This window comes from Lineus longissimus, chromosome 11 (genome assembly GCF_910592395.1).
Source record: "Lineus longissimus chromosome 11, tnLinLong1.2, whole genome shotgun sequence".
Classification (NCBI taxonomy): domain Eukaryota; kingdom Metazoa; phylum Nemertea; class Pilidiophora; order Heteronemertea; family Lineidae; genus Lineus; species Lineus longissimus.
Window position 1 is genome coordinate 16238116 of NC_088318.1, and position 16390 is coordinate 16254505.

The following is a 16390-nucleotide window of genomic DNA, read 5'->3' on the forward strand; positions in this document are numbered from 1 at the left end:
TGGCGCCACCGTACAGTCGGCACCTCCAATAAAAATCATGAAATGTTCCAATGAGATGCATTTTTTTCCTTTTTCTTTGACAGTTCTGCACAGAACTTGGTTAAATAACTAAAGTCTTACAATGATACTGAAAGATATTGAGAATCTAAGAAATGACAAGCTATCGAACTTGCGAAACAAAGTCCATTCAAAAATCCACAAAAAATCCACAGTTTAGACCTACCCCTGTACATTTTGTACAGTGATACATGTAAAAAGCTTTAAAGTCACTTTTATGACAAGTCCCATGGTCAAATTACAAATTTTCATCGCATAACACTCAACTCACAACCTGTAAACAATGGAAAGTGAGGACAACATCAGCAGACAGGTCAAAAATATATCTTGTTTTTTTTCTAGAACGAGAACATCATCGTCCAAGGGGGTGCGCACGTGCTGCGTGGTATGGCGCAAGCCATGATTACCAGGCCAAGGTTCCTGTACTCAAATAACCAAGTCGCCAATGTAGGATAGCACGGTCAGACAGCAAACGGCAGTTAAACTTCATGCAAAAGACACGTAATCGCCACGTCATCATTCGTATTTCTTTTTTGTGAAAAACTTGTCATGCGACCTAGGCTAAATGGCAAAAAACGCATGACGTGGCGATAACACATGTACGACGTCATCTGACGTTGGCAGATCCGTCGGTCTTGTTTTGTGTTACTTTGGTCTTTGCAATTTGCATACTGTGCGTGGTGTAACTGACCTCCTCCTTTGAGCGTGGAAAAGCGCCATACGTACAAATGACAATTATTATTACTATTTATTATTATTATTATAATTTGGCGCATTAATTCCCAATCGTAAATCTTGAAAGCAAATCTGCTTTTGAAAGTAAGCTCGAGCAAGCATTTAAATTCTAGTAATTCTTCATTTCATTCCTTTCTTGTTGCAGGCTGACGAGATCGAAGCCCTCTCTGCAATCTACGGAGACGAATGGTGTGTCATTGATGAGGATGCTCATACATTCTGCATCCGCATTGACAAGGATGAAGACGCCAAGAAAAATGCTCAAAAATTGTCCGTGTGTTTACAGGTGAGTGTTGAGAAGAGTTACGATTGCCAATATGCGAGACATGGAATTTGTAAGGTTCGCAAGAATGGAGGGGTTTGATTGATTGATTGATTGATTGATTGATTAGTTGATTGGTTAAATCTTGTCCTAATTCTTACTGTGATCAATCCTTTCATTCCAGATCATTTTCCCCCCAAATTACCCAAGTGATTGTCCACCCATTTACCAAATCAAGTGAGTTAAAATGTTGCATTCTGACATGTCTGAATTGGTTAGTTCCAATTAAAACACCTTGGTTGCAGCAGAACACTGTTTACATGGATAAAGCACTGTGCCTCATTTTTGAGGCAGTGGTTATCAACATAACTGCTTTCTGGTTGGTGCAGAATATGGAATTATATAGTCAAAAGTAGTCAAAATCACATTTCAGAGTTGCTTGAGCAAATAGTATCTTACCTTCCTGCCTGAAATCATCCTTGTTGAGCAATTTCTCACTAAAACCCTCTCACTTGTGTCCTTGGCACCTTACACTCTGAGTGGTCCCTAAAAACACCTCCAGTGAGACATGCGGAGCAAAGAAACCACCTACCAATATTGCATCATTTTCTTTCAGTGCTCCGTGGTTGAAGGGGGATGAGAGGATTGAAATGGAGAATGCAATGGGAGATGTTTATATGTAAGTAGCAGCAAGTATGTCGACTATTTTTAAATGTTACTTGAAATAGTCAAATTGAATTCAGATGGACCCATCAAGGTCAGATCAATTCAGTTTCTAAATTAGCCTGAAATGCACTGAAAAAATACGCTCTTCGAGCCAGCCCATGCCCAGATTGCCTGACAAAGTTCCTAGGTACTGCATCAAGAATCTCATTATAGATACATGTACATGTTGTCCTTGACCTACTTGCTAGATTTGAAATGCTTCATCATTCCATAGCTTTAAACTGCAGTGATATACATTGACAACTACATGATGCAGATTTGTCTTACAGAGAAAATGTTGGTGAAAGCATTGTCTACCTCTGGGTTGAGAAGATCAGGGAGGTATTACAGGGCCGGGAAAGCAGGAATGGCGATCAAGGTAAGATATCATGACTGAGAGAATTTGTAGTCATCATCATCATACTTAACTTATGTTTGTAACAACCCTCTCTTATCTTGCTGTGATATCCAACTTTTGCATGAATACAAAACTGATCAACATATATTAATGAAAATACATATGAGACTTCTAGACTTCTACAGTGCTAAATTCAATGCGGTAACATCGCCCAAAGCTGTTGGAAAACAATCATAAAGACTCGATTTTCCATTTCAGTTGTGTCAGGTCGGAAGAACATCAGCTTAGAGACTGATGACGGTGATGATGAATTCGATCTGACTATGGTTGCTCAATACCACTACCAACCAGATACAGCTATAGAACTTGTATCCAATAAAGATGGTAAGTGTACCAGCCCCTAATGACCACAAGGGTTTTTCAAAATTTGCCCAATTACACTACCCTGTATAAGTATCAATATTGCCATTGCAGCAGTGGAATGCCCTCCCATTTACCATGGTGAGCCTTTAACAGACAGAAGAAGTACATTCCAACCCCATCTAGCACCGGTGTTATACAAAGAGCAAGTGGATATGGTGCTACGCAAGTTATATGAAAATAAAAAAATAGCCAATGCCACACATAACATAATGGCTTACAGGTAATTCAAGTTAGAGTTTTTTCTTGTCTGATTAGGTCTTATACAAAAGAAAACAAAATCTTTTCTTAATGGTAAAAAGACTCGCAGTGGCATCAGGAATGCCCTCCCCTTTATTGACCATTAATTGTGGGAAATCGACAAATGTAAATAAAGATGGGCGCCTCCGCTTTCTCTGATTCTTCAAGGAGTTAATATGTGTCGACCAAACTGGGACGTGCAGAAGCTTTTTTGAGACAAAAAAAAAGTGACGGGGTTAATCGGAATTCGAGAAAGCTTAATAGGTTGAAAGTGCTTTTCTATCAACTGCTGCAAAGTTGCAGAGCATGAAAAGTTATTACTCCATGCCTCGAGCTGGAAATGGAATCGAATTTAAAAAAGCATGTTTAGTTCAACATCATATTCATTTCAGAATCTTCAAGTCCGAACCGAGTCCACGTTACATCCAAGGTTGTGACGATGATGGAGAGACACATGCTGGCTCAAGAGTTTTACATTTACTGCAGGTGAGTAGGTCAGTGGAATTAGGTCCTTGGTTCACTCTTTTGGCTCTTTCCTTGAGCAAGACACTTAATCTTACATTGCTTCATCGTTCTGGAAACATAAGTAAGAAGAATGCCTTGCATAGTAGCCATGGTAGATCTGATGGAATCTTTATACAAAACTCATAAATATATTTTTCTTGTCTTGCAGATCACAGATGTTCAGAATGTGATGGTTGTGGTAACACGCTGGTACGGTGGCATTTTACTCGGTCCCGACAGATTTAAACACATCAATAACTGTGCAAGAAATATTCTAGAAGCACATGATTATATACACAGCAAGGTAAGACAAGGCAATTTTCACGAATTGAGAATGTTTGCGATATTCGCAGAGATAAAATGCTCGAGAATATTTAAGGTTTTACAGTATTTGAATATATATGAGCTTACATTACATTCATTGTTTTTTCACTTCAGGACGACAAGAAAGGACAAAAAAAGTCATCAAAGAAAGGAAAGAAATGACAGTGTGATAAAAAAATTTGGACTCCACAAACTTTTATTCATAGTTTTATAAAAAGAAGGGAATGGTGCTTCTTAGTAACTATCTGTATAATTGTGCTGATCATGTGATGACGCAGGAATGGAGATGGTATTTTAAAGATTCCTGAAAGATTCTATTCATGTGATCTGGTCTGGCAAAAGTAGGCTCTTGGAGGCATAGTCAGACATTGAGTTTATTAGCATGTGATACTCATCGTCATGGTGGAACAACGTCACAAAGACGTCACGATCTGGTGAACAGTGCTTGGTCTTTGGTGGTTGGCCAATTCCGTGACGCAAGAGAGTGGAGAACCCAGTGGTGTCCAAACAAGTTGGTCAGCCTGGAGCAAGCCAGAAAAAGATGTATTTGAAGAGTAATGAGAACCAAAATTATCAGAGTTTTATCCGATCATAGTGTTATTGAATTTGATAAAGGTCTGGCATGAATCATGTTCTCTTTGTGGTAATTAAGTTAATTACTTTCAGTTATAAATAAAATTTGCTCAATTTTATGAAGGTTGTTCTTTGTTGTTATTCTAGTGTTTAAGTATCATCTTTAACGTTACCTCCAATCTGCACTGGAGAGCTAAAATTATTACCGATGGAGATCCTACACATACAATAACATGTACATGTATGCACCTATTCCATGAGGACATTATTCTAGCATGTGGTCTATCGATTCAGATAGATAATATCATCACAGCAGATGGCAAGGTTTCTTACTCCTAGACCAAAGGACCCCAAACTATCCAGGTAATCAGGATTAGAAACAGAACTCTGCAGGACGGATATTTAGAGATAATCCTATTGCTGAAAGTTTCTCGAGCACAGATTTGCTGTAATGAAGAAAGTAACTTCATGATTTCAGTCATCTTAATATCAACAGCAATCAAAACTTCACATTTCCACTCTGTCCAGAGTCTCCCAGACTATGGGCTGGTCGTGTGCCTGTATAATGGATGCTGTCCTCATCCCCAGTGATGGCCTGCTTGAGCCCCTCATGAAGGTCTTGCTCGTTGTGACTTTGTCCTTTGTTTCTTTTCACCCAGTTGGCCAGGCTATACATGTAGATACATGTTTCAACGTTACAGGGTTTTAGGACCAATCAAAGACAATTGAAAATGGGGGGGGGGGGGGGGCTGGGGCTATTGGAAAGACTGCACAGCATTTGGAGCGAACAAAAACAAGCAACACAAGGTTTCAGATTCAAAATCAAATCCATGTTTATTATTTACTTCTATGCAAAAGGCATACAGTAGAGAAGATATCAAACATGTGCTTGTATTACATAAATCACAATTCAGAGCTAGGATCCCTTGACTGATCTGATCATGGCTTCTAGTTTGTCCCAATGCGCCTCCGAGACTTCCCTCAGCTCTGCACCCATGTCGCCAAGGTTACCACCATCAAATTTCACAACCTGAAAAATTAGAATTTAGTGTTATTGAGCTTTAGCACTAACAGAGGCACCAAAACCGGCAGTTTTGTGTCTTCCAACAGAGCAGCTCCATTGGTTGTCAAAACTGAAAACCTCTGAATAATCAAAATGCACACTTATTTGCAAATGTCTTTTATGTACAATGTAGGATATGCAAGTACATGTACATCTTGTACATTCTGTCTGCTTTTGGCAATGCTTAACCTTATCAATTCTTGGTGATAGTCATAACTTACTGCCCCAGTCATCCAGCTTGCATAGTCACTGCAGAGATACGTGGCAAGATTACAGACTTCCTCAGTTTCTCCAAGTCGCTGGATCGACATCTGCTTCCTGGCTTCAGAATCCATAAACTGCCCGGTGGGATCCAGGCGACTAAATGCACCCTGAAACCAATAGATAAACAGTGTTGAGCAATGTTGTTTCTGAAGAAAAAGATCTCAAATTCACCATGGTGAATTCAGTGTTTACCATGGTGAATTCAGAAGCAGAAACTGACGCAATGAAAAATGAACTTTTTTGGCTTGAAATTGCTCCTGCCTTTTCAGTGCCTGCAGTTGCCTTGCCTTTTTGAAATCCTGGCTGAAACACAAGTTGAGACTGACCTTAGTGTAAAAAGCTCCAGGGGCAATACAGTTGAATCTCATACCATGTCGACCCCACTCTAGAGCCAGAGATCTGAAAATGGAAACGGTCGCGAAAGGTAACTTTCGGCAGTGTTATTCAGATTTAGAAAATGTTATCCTCACGATCGGCTTTTCCATGGGGTAGTGGAAATATAAGGCCACAAATATGAAAATCAAACTAAAATTACTCTCACAGCAGTGTCAGAGGATTCATTTCAATTTCACGAAACAACAATAGAATGGCACGGAATATTACGGGCTAACAGTAACAGACAACATCAGTCATGAACTCTTGAAAGGTTTCTTACTTGTGCAGCATCTCAACTGCAGACTTGGCTGTAGCACTTGGGACAACGAAACTTGAGCCATTCTGCGTGTACATGGCAGTGATGGAGAGGAAGGAGGCACCTGGAAAACAAGAGGTCAAGGTTACAACACAATAGATTTCAAGCTCACAGCATCAAAGGTTTGACGATGATGATGATTGATGTGGCAAGTCACAAGCGAGTTAGGTTTGGGCTTGCTTAACTCAATTTTCACACTGCTTTGTAACTTGAACTGGTCTCAATCGGGATCAAACAAGTTCTGAACAAGTGTAGATGGACCTGATTTTGAATACAACACAACAGCTTCCAAGTCAAGATTCCATTCCAAGGTCAAGGTTATGGTCAAGGTCAAGGTTATGACAGGATAGATATTAAGATCACAATATGACAACCTGTGGCTCCTTGTATTTTCTTCTCTTGATTGCGGCACCTTCCAAATTATTTAGCAATACCTATCGAATTTGGTGTTGCTTCTTCTAAACTCAAAATAAAAATTTAGGTGGACCTAAATCGTTTACCTAACTGACTAGCTCGTTTTTAAAAAAAACAAATAGAATAAGAATTTCCTGTAAATACCTTTCTTTGCCTTGATGAGTCTTTTTCCTACCTCCATAGTGACATTGACAGTTCCATATAAGACTATATCTAGGATTGTTTTGAATGCGTTACTTGAAAGCCGTTCAGTTGGCGATATGAAGTTTCCTGCAGCATTATTTATTACAATGTCTGGTAGACCAACAGTCTCAACCATGCTGTCCACCGTACTTTTGACTAGTTTCGGGTCCCGAACATCACACGCAAATGCCAATACCTTAAAGAACAGAATTATCAAGATATTATTCTTTAACCAAAGTCTAAAGCGCCACGCAAACCACAGATTTTCGTCGAGTTGTGACCTATGATAATAATTGCTGCAACCATTGATTCTTGTTGCAGCCATTTAGTGGTGCCTATAGCTACATGAACTATAGGCCTACATATTCAGCCTGTATTGGATGCAGATGTATCTACCTTGTTCCCAGTCTCACCAGATATCTCATCTGCTGTTGCTTGTATAACATCAGATTTTCTGCAAGAGAAAGCAGGTAAAATCAAGTTTATTTTATTGTACAGTCAAACTCTAACTAAGAGCGCAGAAGGAGGAAAACTGCTGTGGTTCAGGATCAGCCCATCAGACCTAGAGGGTTTGCTTAGTTTACCTCATTTCAAATTGACAACTGAGAGTCGATGGGCCCCCTATTTGACGACGTAGATCTACATCTAAGGGCACCAAACAGCTGGGCGTGAATGACGCAGATCCACGTCGCTGGGCACCTAAGCAAGGTGTTTAAAGACCTCAGCATAAGATCCAAGAGCTACAATCAATTCTCATGGTTTTATGTCGGAACCTCACCTGCTAGAGATCACAACCTGGGCACCTAGCTTGGAAAACATTTTTGTCATGCTTTTGCCAAGTCCGGTCCCGCCACCGGTGATGAATGCAACTTTGTTTTTGAATGTGTCTGGAGGTAGCATTGGTGTCTTCACGACTGGGAACAACTTGTTGTACATCTCCTCATTACCGGCATCAGCACTGATAATTCTGCTGGTTGAAAAAGCACTTCTATGGACAAACTAAGAAGAGGACAAAAAAATAGTTGGTTAGTTTTTATATTCATGTTCGATTCTTTCAGGGCCTAAAACTTCAATTCATTGGCATCTCCTATTATTGCAGACCGAAAAAATCATTGACCAAGTGGGTGGCCAATCCAATCAGCTAACAGAGCCAGCAAATGATGTAAGTCATGCATAATCAGGTGCGCTACGTCATTTGCTGGCTCTGTTAGCCGATTGGTCAGTTATGCGCAAACTGTATAGGCCCTATCGGAGCAACTGCAGAATACCCGGGACACTCTGTCTCTGTGCTAAATGATAGGAATGTCATGTGTACATAATGAACAGAGGGACAGAGTGTACATAATGTACAGAGCTACTAGGCCCCTACTCACTACTGTCCCGGCTATTCTGTAGTTAGGCCAAAGTTTTTGCACAGAACACAGACCCATATCATTATGACAAATACGACTAGGCCTTACAATACTGGCAAGATACCGCCTATATTATTGTAAAAAAGGGTAGAATTGATATCCAACAATAGATAAATCCGTATTAAGTAAGTCAAGTGTGTTTGGGGTTCTAATCATTGTCGGACAAATAGGGGTTTCTCGATGTAAAACAAATTGTCATCTCAACCGAATTTGACAAGTGGCATCCAAAATAGATGCCTGACATGAATGCTAACATTTTCTACAAGACGGCAGTTGAAATTTAGCAAAGATTTGCTAAAATAGTTTGCACAAGAAAATTTTATTCTCATGGCAGCCATTTTGAAACTGAAAATAGCCTATAGCAAGGCCTAACAATAAATTTGGCAGCAGAAAAATATTTAAAAAACGGATATGTGTTAGTTTTTTAATGTATAGAAAGCATAGAAGACTAATAAAAAATCCATAAATAGATAAAATATTACATTCAATTTAGTGTGATAGAGGTATTAAGGCGTTTAACTTGTGTCGTCTGCTAAGACTACAGGTCATGTGACAGTCACAAGCCTTGTTCAAAATGGCGCCGAGCACCCAGTAAGTCTTGTTTCGTTATTTCCCTTCTTTTTCGATAAAACCCCAACTTTCATGAGTTTTGATTAGAATTTACATTGCGTATTGTATAAAAACAAATTTTATGCACACAGGTCAGTTGAAATATTTGATATAGAGGGTTTACTCTGGTGCTAAACTGAAATTTTCAAAACTGACATTACCGTCCATTCACTCAGTGAGTACCATCATTGCCATTGTCCGACATTAAGAGCATTGCCAATCATTGATACCGTTATTTACTCTGGTACAATATACAAAAGTTAGCAACTACACATTTTCTGATTGGTATCCTAATCCAAAAACCATCCTGTAAATATCATTGTCAACAGTTCAGGTGAGGGCAGGCAAATGTCCAGCAAGAAATGACTTGAAGCTTTACTTTCACTTTCATTTCATATTTAGCGTCCAGCTTGGAGATAGCTTCAAAGTCCCCCTGAAGTTACATCAACTGAACAGGGAGAGGCTGTGTCAGAGACTGAAGGAAAAGAATGTTGCGGCTAAAAGTGTTGTGTTACTTCAAGGTGGAGAGGCTGCAAATCAGTATTGCTCAGACAGGGAGTTACTCTTCAGACAGGTGAGAACGAACAGACACAATTTACCACCCTGACCTCAACACTCTCGGGCTCAGTGGCGGAACTTTCTAGGTCAGTTGACTTTGTTATCGAAAACAGACTAAAAAAGAAGTTGATTGTTGTCCTGGCCTAGATGTGGGTATGATTTAGAATTGTTCAGTAAGAACATTCTTATCACATGGAAATTAATAATGGGAGTACTCGTATATCTCTTTTTTTTAATGGCTAAAGTGATTATATAGAAGTTCCTGGTCACAGCAAGTTGTGGCCTTTTGAAGAAGTTAAAAACAAAATTCTATAAAGTTGATTTTTAGCCAGTTTCGGAATTTCTATTTATGCAGCAATTTGTGAATGTACAGTTAGAGTTTATAGTACAGTTGAACTTGCATGACTTGAAATCCAGTAGGACCATATAATTCATTTCTATATAATGGCCATGTCCCTGTGCAACTTCGATTGTATTTTTCAATTATTTTGTCAAGGGTCAAGCATGTTAAGTAGGTACATGTTTAATTATGGTTGTCATTATCATTGAGGTCATAGTCACTGACCTCGTTCTGAAACTTTTCACTGATTGAAATCCTTTCTTTTTTTTCAGGAGTCCTTCTTTCAGTGGGCATTTGGTGTAGCAGAACCAGATTGCTTTGCCGCCATTCAAGTGGATACTGGCAAGGCTGTACTCTTTGTGCCAAAGTTACCTGATGCCTATGCAATATGGATGGGCAAGTAAGCAGAAATTTGTTTTTTCTTGGCTGTATTATTTTGCCAACGTATTGGTAATCCCTGATTGAATCAGTTAAAATACCTTTGACGTGGCCCTCTCTTGATTGGATAAGAACTTGAGCAGTCAGTATGGTCTAACTCCTGCCTATAGTCCCCCTTTAATTACATAGATGCATCCTGTTGCATTGCCCTTCAGTTACTCATCGAGACGGGCAGGACACTTATCACCTGTGTTACTTTTCAGGCTGGAGGAGCCGTCGTTCTTTAGAGATAAATATGCTGTTGATGAATGCTACTACGTTACTGAGGTAAGTGCATACACAGGCTTACAGTAGAACCTCTCTATCAAGGACACCCTCGGGACTGACAAGTGCTGCCCTCATTAGAGAGGTGTCCTGAATAGAGAGGTCAAATTGAATGAAAACAACCACTGGTTGTCCTTAGAGAGGTGTTTGCTAAGGGAGGTTCCACTGTTTTTGATTTACTGTAGTGTTAGGCGAGATGTTTTTCTCGGGGTTTATGTGTACAAGTATTGGCTTCCTACCTTCAGCTGAGTTGTCTGTATGACATTTTTTGTCCTGACATCTAGCTTTTAGGGACTTGGTAAATGTCATTGTAATTATTATAGCTGTTGAAATCTTAAAAGAATGGAATCATAATAAGTCTTGGATCTTGCTTTAACGAGGTTTAAGGGGAAATTGAATTTTTTGATAAAATTTTTAGAAAATTAAGGAAGTGATTGTATTTATGCTATATTTCAGATGGAGGAGGTTTTGTCCAAAATGGCCCCGTCTGTTTTACTGACCCTGGTAAGTTTTTGAAAAAAATTGAAGATGAGCATTTTAAAGGCCTACTTCGTTTGTTAAAAATTTGAAAAGCTGTCAAAATGGTGAATTTAAATGACACGTAGCGTGTTACAGACTATCTCTCTGGAAGATGAGGCATTGAACCTTAAATGTATAGGAACTGAAGATACATGTTTAATGATAATGAATAATCATGAGACTTATATGGTGCTACATCCAACTGGTTTCAGCCGCTTAAAGCACTTCAAATTATTACCCTAAGCTATTTGCCTGTACATTCGTGATTCAAGCTCTACTCTCTGGGAGTATCACAGGTCCGAGCTGCAGCTATAGAGCGTTCAGGACTTACGTTCATAGTTTGCCATCTCTGCCAGCCAGGTACCCATTTACTCTTGGGTCGAGAGAAGCAAGTAGGGTAAAGTGCCTTGCTCAAGGAGATTTGGGAGAAGGACATGCCCCAAGAATCAATCTGAATATTCATTTCAGAATGGAAAGAATACGGACAGTGGGTCAACATGTAAAGAAGCTACATTCCCTGGCATAACCAAGTGAGTATAGAACACTGCAGCGAGAATTTCCCTGGACCTGGCTGATGTTTACATTTAGCCGGTTGGTGGTTGATGATTACTCCGACGGATTGCCCGCCCTTTTGGGTCGAGGCAAAAGAAGGAGACTCTCCGCCGGTAAGTCGGCATGAGCTATTCCGTGCTTACCAGTTTATATGAGAGTTTAAATGCAAGATTTTCTAAGCCTAACTTTTTTTCAGATACAAAGTTGACAATAAGACTCTTCATCCAGAAATTGTTGAGTGGTAAGTCTTGCTTCTTATTGCTGATCATCGTGCTTGGCTTGCCTCGGGCCTGCCATAAATATTGAGAGCTGACCATCAACTAGGTCATTACATCATAGCTCAGTACAGTAAAGAACATTTTGTGATTTGAAATGTAGTCTAATGTAGGGGGACACTGGAGACCCTGGAGGAAACCTACAGTGTTAGAGAGAGAGTGAAAGAGAGAGAGAGATTAACCCCCTATATTCATTTGCTTAGAACTATTTACTAAAACAAATTAAAAAAACAAAGTGGCTTTGTCTTTCAGTCGTGTTTTTAAAACAGACTTTGAACTAGAACTCCTGAGGTATACTCACAAGATTAGCAGTGAGGCTCACAAAGCAGTAAGTTTACCAATGTCATCTTGGGTCATCTTTAAAATTGGGTTTGAATAATTAGACTTAACCGAGAATCAAATCCAACTGTATTAAAAAGTATGGTGGAAGTGAGAGAAAGGTTTTTGTCCATGGTAATCGGGTCAGTGAAATCCAGGACAAAAACTCATGTTCTGGCCTATTAAAAAAACAAAATTATGATGAATAAGCTTTTGTTTGTAGAATTATTTGCTGAACTATTTACTGAATTTTCAGGTTGCTGCTGCACTGAAAACTGCCAAACATGAATTTGAGTTGGAGAGGTGAGTTGTTTAAATGCCAACTATTTTTCCTGTTGGAATATTTCGGCAGAAAATTGGTTGGTTGTGATTGATCAGGTAAACTGTATTTCCAACAATTTGATGTTCTCTCTAAATGTACTTTCCTATCAAAGGGGGGATATGTATAGACTGGAGCTTGGGTTCAGATTAGTAGTCTTCAGGTGAATAGTGTGCAGATTGCAGGTAGTGGCATGGGTTATTTTTGATTCAGTGATAATTTCGTTCCTCATACAAGCGTGAATAATTTCTATGCACTATGAGATAGGAGAGACCCCTATCGGTCAATTTGTGTAACTTACTTGGACCTACCCGGCTCCGGCCTCATCTGATTCAAAACTGAAACAAATTTCCTTTTCTTCTCTCTTACAGTATCTTCCAGGATTACACATACAGGAAAGGAGGCATGCGCTTGTTGGCATACACTGGCATCTGTGCAGGGTAAATATCAATACTCATGAGCCAATAGAATAAGTATCTGTTGCTTTTTGGCTCACCGGTATGGTGAGTCTATGGAATAGTGCAGTGTCCGTCGTCTTACCCTATGTACATGATATAAAAAACAATGGCACGTTTCTTTACCACCAGGGCTATGAACTTGAAACTTTGTACAGGTCAGGTGACCTCCTACACCGAATTTCGGTCCGTTCTCATTCTCAACTTGGCAAAACCAGGTTTCACATTTCACGGTAGGCCACATGATTTAAAAGCAATTGACCAACATATTATGATTATGAGGGTATTATGTCCTTTCTTTACAGTGGTGGCAACTCTTCAATTCTTCATTACGGACATGCTGGAGCCCCAAACAGTGCTGAACTCAAAAGAGATGGACTTTTGTAAGTTCTTAACATCAAAGTCGTATTTTGGCTGGGTTGGCTGTAGCCTCCTTGAAAATGTCATCAAATCTGACCATGTGACATGGTCCTGATTGCCGTATTTGGGTCTTAATTGCTCGGGTAATGCATTACGAGAAGGTTTCTCTCCAATAATGCTATGGTGACTATAGGTTTACTTTCCCAATGTCTCTGTTACAGCCTCATTGACATGGGTGGCGAGTACCACTGCTATGCATCAGACATCACAACAACTGTTCCCGTCAGTGGCAAATTCTCCGAACAACAGAAGAAAATCTACAATGCTGTGCTGGAAGCCAACAGAAACGTATTCAATGCTGTGAAGCCAGGTATGTGACGATTCACTAAAAGCAGTCAGTGGTGTGGGAATCAATGATATCAAAATATTGATTGGCCTATTCTTCTGTGTCTCTAGCTTAACCTTTTCCAGTGTTGAGTGTATGTTTGTTCAAATAGAGTTGTCAGAGTCGAGCCCCAAAATGGTAGGTTTGCATTCCTTTTACTTTACTGGGTGATTGCCTAGGTATTTTGTGTTGGTTGATGAGTCAAGAAAATACATTTTGTCTAACGTCTATCCATGTCATTTTGTTTCTTTCTAGGCGTCAACTGGGTCGATATGCACAAGCTTGCTGAGCGTACCATCCTGACCCACCTGAGAACCCATGGGCTCGTGAAGGGTGACATCGAAGAGATGATGGCTGTCAACCTGTGCGCTGTTTTCATGCCACATGGACTGGGACACTTCCTTGGTATCGATGTGCATGATGTTGGTGGCTACCCTGAGGTAGGGAGAATGGGGTGTTCATGTAGAGAAGTTGAGAAGCCTCATAGCCTTGTGGTTAACACTGCTGGCTATAACGCAATAGGGCCCGGGTGTTCCCCTGGGGGGAAACCAGGATTGTATTTCTGTTGAGCTGCTCAATCAGCTCTACAACTTGACCGGTACCTAATTATACACCTGGGTGGAGTAACGTGAGTGAGAGATCGACCTAGAGTCTCACAGTGACTGTGGAGTTCACCCAGGTACCTCTTGACCACTAGCCAAAATTCTGAGCCACTAGACCAAGTATAAATTACAAACTAGCAGTGAAAAATATTGGTTTCTTGTGTAGGGCACAGAACGGATTGATCAACCCGGCTTGAAAAGTTTGAGGACCGTCAGAGATTTGCAGCCACGAATGTGCATAACAATCGAACCAGGCTGTTACTTCAATGATGTGGTAGGTTGATTTCTCTGTGTAACTGATATCTGCTTGTCGAAAAATATGTAGTGTCGAATACCTATAGAATAGAAAGTTACTTAAAGCAGTGAATGATTTGTGGAAAAGACTTTGGGGGGAATTTCATTTCGAGGCCTTGGTAAATATGTGTGTCAAATCCTGGCCCGAGAAAAGGTGCCAGTTTTTTAGTAAGTGTCAACTGCCTGACCATGGGTTGGACAGTGTTCACGTTGACATTGACTGCGTAAAATTTTGCTGATGCAAATATAAGTCTTTCATCTGGTTATTTCTCTTACAGGTAATCGATGAGGCTCTGGCAAATCCCGCTAAAGCCAAGTTCTTGGTTGCTGAGGAAATCAACAAATTCAGAGGAATGGGAGGGGTGAGTTCGCATGTCATTGCTGAGCACCCGTCACTTGTTGACCTGAACATCTTGAGATCTTAATTCTTGTGTTACGCATTAAATTTCTAACCTATGATGTCAAAGAAATGTCGTACTGGGTAAGCTAGTCATTCAACTTAAACCTGGTATTTTTCAGGTCAGAATTGAGGACTGCATAACGGTAACTGAAACTGGTGCTGAGAACTTTGTCGACGTTCCGAGGACTGTTGAGGAAATCGAACAGCTGATGGCTTCCGGCTAAGCAGCGAGCTTTTCCCCGAAACAAATAATAGATGTGCCAGATTGATTAGGTTAAGTTTTGTTGGAGGATCAAGGATCACGATAAAGAAGAAAGAGCTAGGTGGTGCCCAGCCCTCAAATAGATGGAAATTGAGAGATATTTTCCAATTTCAAGTGATTCTTTACAACATTTAAACATTGGCTTGTAAGTAACCCCATATCACAACATAGACGACGACATACTTTCTACTTCTCTGATTGTGGGGAGGCTTTGGGAATTTAAAGGGAAAAGCCAAAGAGAATATCTAACATTCAAGGCACTCGGCATAAAGTAAGGTAACACGGTGGTACAAGCTACTGGTTGATAGTTGTAACACTCTGTAGTCATATCCGCATTCAAGAAATTGCCCATTAGGGGTTTATAGTAACCCTATATAACATTAGAGCACTAGAAGCCGAATACACAAAATGATCAATATTATAATCAAGGCCTACATGTATAATGATTGGTGAACACTTTGGTGTATGAAACTGCTTTAGGCTTGATCCAGTTTTCTCCTACTGCTTACTGGTGACAGTAAAAAGAAACTGAGTTTATTACGAGAATTCCTGTATTATATTCAAACGTGTAGTTTGTGTCAATGATGGTACTGATTGATGATAACATTTGTCTTATTTGCCCTCTAAAAAGCCCAGACAAAAATAGTTACAATATAAGTTCTGTAAAACAGGTTCCTTTTAAAGTCTAGGTGACAAAGCTGTCATCTCCAGTCCCACCTGGTCAGTTTGGGAGTTGAAAAGAATGTACTCTGCCAAACCATTCGTACTCGTTTTGACATTCAGATGGATGTGGCCTGGGGCTGAGTTTGCTATACACATGCATTGTTGGTGTCGCAACCAAGGACCGCAAGGTTTAAATTTGATGACAGCTGTTTACTAATGAGCCCTTGTAAAAAACCTTGCTGTAGGAAATTGGTTTTCTAATCAAGACGGCTCAGTGCACCTCAGATTACATCCCAAATGCTAGGCTGGCACGTCAGGTTTCAGTTGATTAGACAGCCAAGGACCCCAACTCGGTATTCATTCCTTACTTCGATAACTACCATGATATCTGCATGAGACCAATGCCATATGTTCTTTTTTTTTGGCATGTGCATTTCTAATCATGCATGTAATGAATTTATGAACAAATAAAGCTATATTTGAAAAGAACGGATCCAGAGATTTCTTGTTCATTTTGATAAAGGGTCCCCTTTCCTTTCAATGAAGAATACTTGGTACAAGTATATCGTATT

General features: G+C 39.9%; 3 protein-coding genes across 3 annotated transcripts; 2 read left to right on the forward strand and 1 right to left on the reverse strand.

Moving 5' to 3' along the window:
- Positions 1 to 53: 53 nt before the first annotated feature.
- LOC135496405 (protein IMPACT-like) lies at positions 54 to 4233 on the forward strand. Its single transcript, XM_064785749.1, has 10 exons — positions 54 to 370; positions 938 to 1078; positions 1239 to 1291; positions 1671 to 1733; positions 2050 to 2138; positions 2376 to 2501; positions 2592 to 2760; positions 3170 to 3263; positions 3451 to 3585; positions 3720 to 4233. Exons 1-10 carry the CDS (start codon positions 341 to 343, stop codon positions 3765 to 3767), a joined length of 948 nt encoding a protein of 315 aa, XP_064641819.1. The 5' UTR covers positions 54 to 340; the 3' UTR covers positions 3768 to 4233.
- A 778-nt stretch (positions 4234 to 5011) lies between these two features.
- LOC135495787 (2,4-dienoyl-CoA reductase [(3E)-enoyl-CoA-producing], mitochondrial-like) lies at positions 5012 to 8552 on the reverse strand. Its single transcript, XM_064784708.1, has 8 exons — positions 8460 to 8552; positions 7572 to 7792; positions 7190 to 7247; positions 6755 to 6989; positions 6161 to 6260; positions 5832 to 5904; positions 5463 to 5612; positions 5012 to 5208 (listed from the first exon to the last, which is right to left on the reverse strand). The coding sequence occupies exons 1-8, from the start codon at positions 8541 to 8543 to the stop codon at positions 5095 to 5097; spliced, it is 1035 nt and encodes a 344-aa protein (XP_064640778.1). The 5' UTR covers positions 8544 to 8552; the 3' UTR covers positions 5012 to 5094.
- Positions 8553 to 8698: 146 nt separating this feature from the next.
- On the forward strand, positions 8699 to 16311 carry LOC135495596 (xaa-Pro dipeptidase-like). Its single transcript, XM_064784399.1, has 16 exons — positions 8699 to 8796; positions 9217 to 9388; positions 9985 to 10112; positions 10354 to 10417; positions 10871 to 10918; positions 11402 to 11463; positions 11682 to 11726; positions 12013 to 12088; positions 12335 to 12381; positions 12769 to 12837; positions 13158 to 13235; positions 13434 to 13582; positions 13853 to 14037; positions 14366 to 14473; positions 14772 to 14855; positions 15013 to 16311. Exons 1-16 carry the CDS (start codon positions 8780 to 8782, stop codon positions 15115 to 15117), a joined length of 1437 nt encoding a protein of 478 aa, XP_064640469.1. The 5' UTR covers positions 8699 to 8779; the 3' UTR covers positions 15118 to 16311.
- The last annotated feature ends 79 nt before the right edge of the window (positions 16312 to 16390 follow it).

Excerpts from the sequence above, each read along its gene's own strand:
- LOC135496405 (XM_064785749.1), top strand. The coding sequence starts at position 341 with ATGGAAAGTGAGGACAACATCAGCAGACAG. Across the intron at positions 1,079-1,238 it reads AATTGTCCGTGTGTTTACAG|ATCATTTTCCCCCCAAATTA; the intron begins GTGAGTGTTGAG and ends CTTTCATTCCAG. Across the intron at positions 1,734-2,049 it reads GCAATGGGAGATGTTTATAT|AGAAAATGTTGGTGAAAGCA; the intron begins GTAAGTAGCAGC and ends TTTGTCTTACAG.
- LOC135495596 (XM_064784399.1), top strand. Across the intron at positions 14,038-14,365 it reads ATGTTGGTGGCTACCCTGAG|GGCACAGAACGGATTGATCA; the intron begins GTAGGGAGAATG and ends TTTCTTGTGTAG. Across the intron at positions 14,856-15,012 it reads AATTCAGAGGAATGGGAGGG|GTCAGAATTGAGGACTGCAT; the intron begins GTGAGTTCGCAT and ends GGTATTTTTCAG.
- LOC135495787 (XM_064784708.1), bottom strand. The coding sequence starts at position 8,543 with ATGGCTGCCATGAGAATAAAATTTTCTTGTGCAAACTATTTTAGCAAA. Across the intron at positions 7,793-8,459 it reads ACTGCCGTCTTGTAGAAAAT|TTTGTCCATAGAAGTGCTTT; the intron begins GTTAGCATTCAT and ends TCCTCTTCTTAG. Across the intron at positions 5,613-5,831 it reads CTGGAGCTTTTTACACTAAG|GGTGCATTTAGTCGCCTGGA; the intron begins GTCAGTCTCAAC and ends TATTGGTTTCAG.